Here is a 9,598-nt window from a genome sequence, read left to right as displayed (position 1 = left end):
TCAATATTTTTTAAATCTCATTTTCCAAAATAAAGGCTCACTTGAATGTGTGATTCGACTCTACTTACACTACAAGAAAAACAGTTTTTTACCACGTTTTTTTTACCACAGTTTAAAAAAAAACCGTGGTAGAAGAAGACCCTTTCTACCACAATTATTTAAAACCGCGGTAGAAAAGTATATTCTTTTACCATGGTTATTTTTATAACCGTGGTAGAAAGTGAATTATTTTTAATGTAATTTAGGCAGGTCTTTCTACCATGGTTATTTTTAAACCGTAGTAGAAAGTATATTATTTTACCACGGTTTTTAAATAACCGTGGTAGTAAGTATATTCGTTTACCACGGTTATAAAATAGTCGTGGTAGAAAGTGAATTATTTTTAATGTAATTTAGACAGGTCTTTCTACCACGGTTATTTTATAACCGTGGTAGAAAGTGAATTATTTTTAATGTAATTTAGGTGGTCTTTCAACCATGGTTATTTTTAAACTACAGTAAAAGTGAATTTATTTCATTCTTGCTGTTTCCACCACTCTTTCTACCACGGTTAATAGAAAACCATGGTAGAATAAATTTCTACCATGGTGTAGGCACCGTGGTAAAAAGTGAATTTAATTTCACTCGCCTATACGCGTGTCTTATTCTCGCTAGTTTCTTAAAAAAAATTTAAAAATATATATTTTATATACAAAAATATATTTACTTAGGGTGTGTTTGGTAGGGTTGATTTGGAGGGATAGGGAGAGAAAAGAAAAGAGAGGATAGTGTAAGTTTGTGTTTGGGTAACTTAAGTGGAGGGATAGGGAGGGATAAGGAGAGATAGGGAGGGATAGCTATCCCTCCTTATCTCTTATTTGCTTTCTCCTCAAAATTGAGAAGATAGGGAGAGATAGTGAGAGAAAGGATAGTGATTTTAGTGGTATTTTGATAATACCAAAATTAGCCTCCACAAATCAATACACAGATTTATTATTCCATCCAAGTCCCATGGTTATGAAAGGGTAAAAAAGTAATTTGTCTATTATCCTTTCTTTTCTTTTCTCTTCTCTATCTTATCCAAACAAAAATAACTATCACTTCTTTTCTTTTCTCCCCTGTCTATCCAAACACAAATAGAAATTATTACTATCCTTTCTTTTCTTTTCTTTTCTTTTCTCACTAATACTATCCTTTCTTTTCTTTTCTTTTCTCTCATAACTAATACTATCCAAACACACCCTTACACTTACAATCCACACTCATACAATATTTTAGGGCAAATCATTTCAGCCTCCCCAATCACCTCCATCTCTATTCTCGTTCTCAACTCGGCCCTCTCTCTGTCTCTACAACTGCAAAGTACAAAATCTACAAGAATCAGAACCCATATCGGCATATCAAATATGATTATGAATAACGACGACGATGATGATTTTGAATCACCCACAATGGGTCCGGACCCACAAATTCCAGATCCACCGCAAACCCTCAAGCGTCTCCGGCGAGGTCGCACCACCGAATCCACATCGGCCACCCATAAGCGGGAGTTGTGGCGTAGTGTCGATGAAGAGATTGAAAAGTTCTTTTCACATGAGGATAAGCGTGAAGGTAAGACTAGTGACTTGTCTAATCTTTGAATGCTGTTTCTCTTTTATTCTTGAATGTTATTGCTCGTTTGGTTGCTAGGAAAATGTGGAAAAGAAAATGAATTGAAAATTCGCATTTTAGGGTTTCATTCATTTGGTACCCAAGTATGTATATTTGGTAATTCGAGGTTTATTAAACGAGGCTTTTCGTTTTTCTAACATCCTAAAATAATAAAAGGCATAAGATTTAAAAATTGATTTGTACTTTCTGTTTCCCCTTCTCATGTTTCCTGGCAAACAAATGGAAAATGATACTCTGTTTACAGTGGAAACTTGAAATCGCCTCCATCTCTAGTTCTCAACTCTGAACTTGCCCTCTCTCTGTCTCTGCAACTGCAAACTACAAAATCTACAAGAATCAGAACCCATATCGGCATATCATTTTATATTGTTAAAAATATCAAAATCCATATCCTTCAGCTTCCTTCACCCGCTGTTCTAGTTCGGGTTAGCCGTTCCTAAGCTTCAGCCTCTGGTCCGCTGTCTCTCAACTCTTTGCAAGCTTCAACTGAAAAATATACTTTTGTACACGAGATTGAACATTTTGCAGTTATTATTAATATTAAATTGGTACCCAATTTATTCTATGTCTTGTAGAATGAAGTTTATATGTTATACATTATTGGCAACTGCTTGAACTGAAAAACTATATTTGTTTTTTTTATTTTTTATTTTTTATGTTTTCACTCGTAACTAAATTTATTTCAATGGTAGCTTTATTAATGATAACTTGAATTAACTCTGATGTAGTTCAATTCTGTTTGCATGTTAGATATCCATTACTTTATTAATGCTAACTTAAACTAGATTTGGTATATATAGGGTGAGACATAAAGGATTTGTTATGTGAACTATAATGAAAAATATCAATTAATTTGCTTCCAAATCTGCATCTTTGTAAGCAAATAATAAAACGATGCTCAAAGTCTTAGTAAGGGAGCATACAAATTTGAATAATTTGAAGAGTTTTGACTTATCACATGTTAGCATTTTAAAACTTGATGAAAGGTTCAAACTTCAAAGGCAATTGAATGCCTAATATTAGAAATTATGAGTGACCAATATAGCCAGCTTGTTGGCTTCAGGGAACCTTGCAAACTAATAGTTTGATGACTATTTTAAAGAATTCTTTATTATGGATTCTCAAGATTACTATTGTAATACTACTTTGTCTTTTAACAAAATTAACAAGCAAAATTTTTAAAGCATATATGATCAGAATCAGAGGCATATAGGATCCTAGGTTTAAATGATTTCATGTGATTGAAGGATTCTAGTATGTAATATGAGAAAAAGTTTATAGTCTTAATTGTGTTGTAGAAGTAGGTATTTAAGATTAATTGAATTACCAAAAAATACATTTGTTTTAATTTTTTCTTCTTCTTCTTCTTCTTCTTCTTCTATCATTAGAGATATTAATTTTTTCTTCTTCTTCTAAGCCTTGGTCATTCTCTACCTTTTTTTTTCTCTCTCTCTCTTTTTTTTTTTTTTGGGAAAGCAGTCATTATTAACATACAATGTGAATATTTTGTAGTTGTTGGCATTACATTTTTGAAATATTTTTTCTAACAGGATCCATTACCAGCAGTTTGTTAGGAACTTGGGAGCAGAACAACACCATGACACTCGAAGGTAGAATATTTAATCCACAATCACTTCTATTTTCTGATTCATTTTTCAATGTACCTTTATTATAATGCTTGCTTTGCTTGGTTTAATTTTGGCAACTTTACAACTTGCTTTACATTCTCTTAATTCAATTAGTTGAAGAATTGTTAGAATTTAAATGAAGAGTTGTGTTGGAAAATGGAACCAAACATATTGATTTTAGAACTGAAATATCTATACTTCGAACTGTTATCTTTTAAATTAAATTTTGGATATGATAGTACAATTATTAATGAGTTTACAGGCCTTTTTTTTTTTGGCTCAAATTGATTGAATTTTAAAATTACTATGGATTTTCGAAGTTGATGTTAATATGCTGTCAAAACTGTTTTGTGAAAAGAATTTTTCGTATCTTTTCCTTCAAACCTGATTTAATCGGTAAGAAAATTTATTGATTTAAATTGATAGAAGAAAAATATAGTGTTTAAGCTTCCAATGGACTTTTGGTTTCATGCAAATTGTTTGAGAATTTATTTTTTTATGAATTTTCGAAGGGAAGTACGCTTTTGTGGGAAAAACTGTTTTAAACAGATTTTTAGGCTTCCTTCTGATTTTTGGTGCTCCAAATAGTCCAATCAATTAAAAAAGTATAAAAAAAAAAAAAAAACATAAAAAGGAGCAATAATCTTGGTTTACTAGTGTTATCCCATTTTTTTTTTTTTTTGTTTAGAATCTTGCTTTTGGTTACTAGTGTTATCTCAATTTTTTTTTTTTTTTTTTTTTTTTTTTTCACTTGTGTAATCCCATTTCAGCTGATAACAAGATAGATCGATGTAATCCCAGTGCCCAATAAAAAAGTGGTCTGCTCATATAGTGTTCTGTTCATATATTTATAAGCAAATATATATATATCTCTTTCCTGATGGAGGCCTATCCCTTTCCCTTATTTCACGGATATAAAAACAAAAATTAGATGATTAGTAGTGTAAAAACTAAAAAGTGTAAAACACTAAGCCGCAAAGCATAATTATTCATTAAAATATGATACACCCCAGTGGTGTTGAAACTCTTTCAGCTCAAAGCTTTCCCAATTACAATTCAATCCAAACTAGTGGTGTTGAAAGGGCTTCTCATTCCATGGATTCTCTGTGGACTTCTCACATGATCATGCAAAGATGTTTTAATGATGTTTTATGATCTTCATTTTGTGTGTATTTGTTTATAATGTCCCTTATTTTTGAGTTTTTTCATTTAACTATCTCCACTTAGGGTGTATTTTGGTGTTATATTTTCTTTAATTGATTTGCATGTACTTAAAATGTAGTCTTCCAAAGGGGCTGGGAAAAGACAACAACGGGAGCATCGATTGCATGGCCTATCAAATACATCAAAATTTGAAAGTTATATGGTCTTTATGTTTGATAAAATTCTTTTATGATTGCACATTTTTAATGCTTTTTATACTCATACTCAGGGGGGTCACATGCCTTTAAATGACCAATTTTGTGGTGTATCTTGAACTTTATTACCTTATTGGTACATTGGCCCGTGTGGAGGCCATTTTTATTTCTTGTTTTAAAATGTTGAAAGTATGGGAGTATGAAATCATCGCATGTGGAGGTTTTGATTGATTGTTGTGGAGGAGAAGTTGTTGATATGTTGTTTAAGGAGTTAATGCAAGTTGGCAACTTAAATTTTTTTTATGTATTAGTTGTTATTCATATTATATGCATATGATTGATGTAAGAAAAAATGGGGTGGATTACTTACCTTGAAAAAAGAGTGCTATAGTCACATATGTATTCTCTAGTACCACATGTTTTAGAATGGGCTTTCTAGGCTGTTTAGGATAGAATTTGTCTGAATATGGAAATCCAAAACACTCTTACACAGAATTCCTCATGTTATAGTCATAAGTATGTGGATTTATTAGGATAAAATTGGCCTAGTCTAAGGAAGAATTGGGTACCAAGTTGAAGGTACTGGTCCTTTTTTAAGTTAAGTAGCTAGCTTTTAGCTGCCACTATTACTGAAGGTTCATGTTTCTTCGGCTGTAGAGTTGAAGATTAGCCTATATTTATTGAGTTCAATATGGTTATCTAATACTTGTAGTGTTGTATGATCAATGTTCCTCCTCAAAGGCCACTACTTGGTGTTAACCTGCTTAGACACAAAAAATTCCCCCAAGTATGTGTTTAGTGATTAATCAAATGAAATAATCCACCAAAAAAAATCATAATTGCATGAAATTTTCTTACACGAATTTAATATATACACATAAGTAATTAAAAAATATTTCCCTTGAGCTATTTCTTGCCTCTCCTGTCTTTAGGGATGCAGGCCGGTCTACTTGTTCATGAGAAAACTAAACCCCTTAAGCTGTCCATCCAGCCCAGTTATGGCCATCCATTTCGTGAATGCAGTGGCTGATGAAAAAAATGGCTATTTTAGAGGATTCAACATCATTCCGAACAACTATAGAGCAGAGGAATATAGATTAGTCTTACAAGCAGATTTTGTTGACACTTCTTTCAGCTTTAAAACTATGTCAATTCTACGTTTTAGTGCAACAATGAGGTGACAATAAATTTAGTGTTTCAGTATGTAAGTACAAGGCAAAAATTCAATGAAAATTGGTTTTGTGACAAACTTATTAAGTCCCCGTGATTGTACCTCACCTGTATCAAAAATAGTAGTGAGGAAATAAACGTAACCACCTCAGCCATCTCTTCAGGACTAGAACTTAGCTGTTGAGAAGGGACACAAAACGAAAAATTCATTGATGATAAGCTGTTGTATAAACAATATACCAACCAAATGTATGCAAAATATTAAAAAAAAAAAAAAAAAAAACAGGACGACCTTGGTGTTGATGACATTAGGCTCATGGCTTCATATAATCTTAATATTTATATGTCAGAATTGTGGAGTGATGTAGAAGAAAATATTGCCTGCAAGTGCTTCAACTATAAAGAACCATAACTATTTTGATTTATAAAAAGAATTGTCTCTTATTTACCACCACTCCAACCACAAAGTCTGGGTTGCTCTCATCTTGCAGCTGTTGAAGTTGGATGAACTGATCATCCAGAAATCCCCTTCTTTATAGTTTCAATTCATAGTAGGAAGAACATGTTCATTTTTTTTCTTTCTTAGAAAAGCTTTGATTCTCACTCCAGTCTACGAAAACAGCAACATCTGTTCCCAAACACAATCTAAGAAAATATACATATAAATGCACACACTAAGAACCCTATAGCTAAAGAGCTATCCTGAAATCGAGTTTGAGAAAGAAAAAAATTATTGATTGAAAGAGTTTGAGAAAGAAGTGCCACTTCCCCGGTTCCAAACCTGTCTTGTTGACATTCACTCACCATTAAAAAAAAAGAAGAAAAAAAGTCAATAAGTCTTTTGATTACACATATGATTATTAAGGATGCAGTAAATTAATTGATAATCTTGAACATAAGAATTAACCTTTTCCGACAAAATGTGAAATGGGACAGTCGAGTCACTGGTATTGGATTAATTGCAAATATTAATGATTCAAAGCTCTTAATTTCTTCAATAAGTATAGATTGATGTGATCTTTTTCCATATTGTTGCCTAAAAGCTGAAAGGACCATGTAAATGTCTTCCAGCTCAAGTTCATTTAAGTAATTGAAATTTCATACTAACCAGCACTCTTCTCTCTCTCTCTCTGTGTCCACACACACACACACACACACACACACAAACTTAGTCACGCAAGGAAGATGTGTAAAATATATTGATTATTTGTTGTGTGAGCTTAGTTCTCAGTTAATGGCAACTTGGGCTTAATTATCAAGGGCATATTAGAACACCAGATTGAAGAATGGCTTCAAGTAGTTAATTTGTATATTGAAAGTAGAATTTCCTATATGCGCACGTAATATTTCGGAAATGACTGTAAATAATTGTAGTGTCATTGCAGGAAAGCTTAAATTGATCCAACACTATAAATTATATTTAAAACTCACAATCTTCTTATTCGTTTCCATACCAAGTATTTTAATCGTCAAATTGTAAGTAATGAAGACACAAGTGCCATGTGCAAGCTTGCGTATTACTTGTGAAAAATGATTGGAAGGGCATAAAGAGAAATTGTGTTTTAATTATGTAAAATGATTTAGAAGGATGCAACAGAGAGATTATATTTAATAATGCAAAATAATTTAGAAGAATGCAAAGAGACATGTATTATAGCCTCTCTTTACCAGATTTTGAATAAGATGTGGCAACTCTACTGGCCATTGCTGTCATAACACTGCAGTAAAGTCATCTGTAGGGTGGTTTGAGTTCTCCTAGTCAGGTTTTAGTCCTAAGAAAAGTCAAAAAGAAAGTCAAATCCCCCCCCCCCCCCCCCCCCCTCTTCTCGTGAGCAATTTGGGAGGGTTGTGTACTTTCAATCACCTATTAAATAAGCTATGCTTAAGCTTTAATCCTGGGATTATTTCCTTGACACGCTGAACTTGCTTTGCTTGAGTTAAGACCATGTTAATACTTGTTTTGCTTGAATTAATATGAAGACTAAATCTTTCAATGTACCTTTATTATAATGTTTGCTTTTCTTGGTTTAATTTTGACAATTTTACAACTTGTTTTACATTAATTCTCGTTCTTCAACTATTACATCTTTGTAGGTCAAAGCTAGGATTGCGGGTTGCGGTTGCCGTTACCTTTTTTGTTGCCGCTATATTTTTTGTATGGCTCATGAAGAAGTTGCAAGAAGATATGAAGAATTTTTGTTTTATTTTGGTTAAGTAAATATATAAGGTGTGGATTATGTACTTATTTGAAATTTGTATATGGCTAATTTTTGTATAAAACAATGATTTGGAATTAGCTATATATATATATATGTATATATATATATATATATATATATATATATGATGTTATTGGTCAGTTGTAAATTATTTTGGTTATGATACTATTTTTTAGTTATTTATTTAGGGTTTGCTTATGGGGTCCTTGCAAGGCTAGTAGTAGGGGGGAAAAAAAGAAAAGTTTCAAAGGGCTACACTATTTTTTTTATTTTAAAAATTTTATAACACTTTCTACCACAGTTATGCACCGTGGTAGAAAGTCTATTACTTTCTAATAAAATAGACTTTCTACCACGGTGGGGAATCTTGGTAGAAAATAAACTTTCTACTATGGTACGGAACCGTAGTAGAAAATAGACTTTTTACCACGAACCGTGGTAGAAAGTCTCTACTTTACTACCACGGCTGTTTCCATCACGGTTCAAAATCGTGGTAAAAAGTCTTTTCCACCGTGGTAAAAAGTCATTTTTCTTGTAGTGTTACCATTAGACAGCTTCAATAAAAATTACACAAAGAAAGAAACTTCAATGGAAACTAAAAAGTATCTAACAATCTCTGATGAGTGCCCAAATGTGACGCATTTTGGCACCTACGTTAGGGTATAATAGTCCATTTATCTATCTTACTTTCATGTCTTAGATACTTATTTGTGTCATTGCCTATTTCAAGTGAATAAAGTTCGAACATGCTAACAAGAGCCATTTAGCCTCATTTTGCAGCTAAAGAGCAAAGTTGAAAAGAAGCCAAGAAAAATGCTCCAGGGGAACTTCGATCGATCGAAGGGAAGTCCCGATCGATCGAGAGGTCTACAATCAATCGAAGCAAGGCGGTGCCAGCTCAGCTAATTGGATAAAGCCTGGAAGATATTTTCGAGCCACGTCAGCTTCGATCGATTGAAGCTAAGTGTTTGACGATCGAAGTGTCTGCTGGTAGTGCGCTGTCTCATTACCGAGCGCGCCGATTTCTACCTAATTTGTATAGCTACGAATTTTCTCCAATTATAGTCTGTTATTCTAACTTGGAGGCTACTCAAAAAGAGGAATGTAATGAATTAATTGAACATACAATCATTTTACCTTAGATTATTCATAGAGTAGATATTTTTACATAGTTTTTTTTTCTCTAGAACTAGGGTTTTGAGAAGGAAGTAATGGTGAAGATGATAATGCCAATCTCCAAACTAGCCTTTGAGGGTTCCATGACCACTACAATGAGTGGCTAAATCCTTCACTTGAGGCTAGAGATAGCCCCTAAGTTTGCTTTCTAGACCTAGTCTTTTGTACATTTTTGGAGATTTAAGTTGTAATTGATGTTTTGATCTTAAATAAATATATATCTTGTGGTTTCTACTTGATGTGTATGGATTAATGCTTTCAATTGATCATTTATTTTTATCCATATGTTTATGTATGTTAGAATGGATGATTCATGTGCTTTTCTATAGATTTAATGGAATTAATACATGTCTATGTGTATTGATGTTGTTAATCTAGTGATGGTCAAAACATAGTG

The 9,598-nt window shown here is 32.7% G+C and overlaps 1 protein-coding gene across 3 annotated transcripts; it reads left to right on the top strand.

Moving 5' to 3' along the window:
- The first annotated feature begins 1,233 nt into the window (after nucleotides 1-1,233).
- On the top strand, nucleotides 1,234-8,193 carry LOC132300158 (uncharacterized). 3 transcript variants are annotated; one of them, XM_059797135.1, is made up of 4 exons: nucleotides 1,234-1,590; nucleotides 3,201-3,260; nucleotides 4,561-4,633; nucleotides 7,902-8,193. In XM_059797135.1, exons 1-4 carry the CDS (start codon nucleotides 1,386-1,388, stop codon nucleotides 7,909-7,911), a joined length of 348 nt encoding a protein of 115 aa, XP_059653118.1. In that variant the 5' UTR covers nucleotides 1,234-1,385; the 3' UTR covers nucleotides 7,912-8,193. The 3 variants fall into 3 exon arrangements, with proteins under 3 accessions (XP_059653118.1, XP_059653120.1, XP_059653119.1); XM_059797137.1 differs by lacking the exon at nucleotides 4,561-4,633 and having other exon boundaries at nucleotides 7,901-8,193; XM_059797136.1 differs by lacking the exon at nucleotides 7,902-8,193 and having other exon boundaries at nucleotides 4,561-4,939.
- The last annotated feature ends 1,405 nt before the right edge of the window (nucleotides 8,194-9,598 follow it).

Source organism: Cornus florida, unplaced genomic scaffold (genome assembly GCF_030987335.1).
Source record: "Cornus florida cultivar Cherokee Brave unplaced genomic scaffold, ASM3098733v1 CherokeeBrave_3.0.0_Hap2_Chr03, whole genome shotgun sequence".
Classification (NCBI taxonomy): Eukaryota; Viridiplantae; Streptophyta; class Magnoliopsida; order Cornales; family Cornaceae; genus Cornus; species Cornus florida.
The sequence above is the reverse complement of the archived record's forward strand: the minus strand, read 5'-3'. Positions and strand labels throughout refer to the sequence as shown.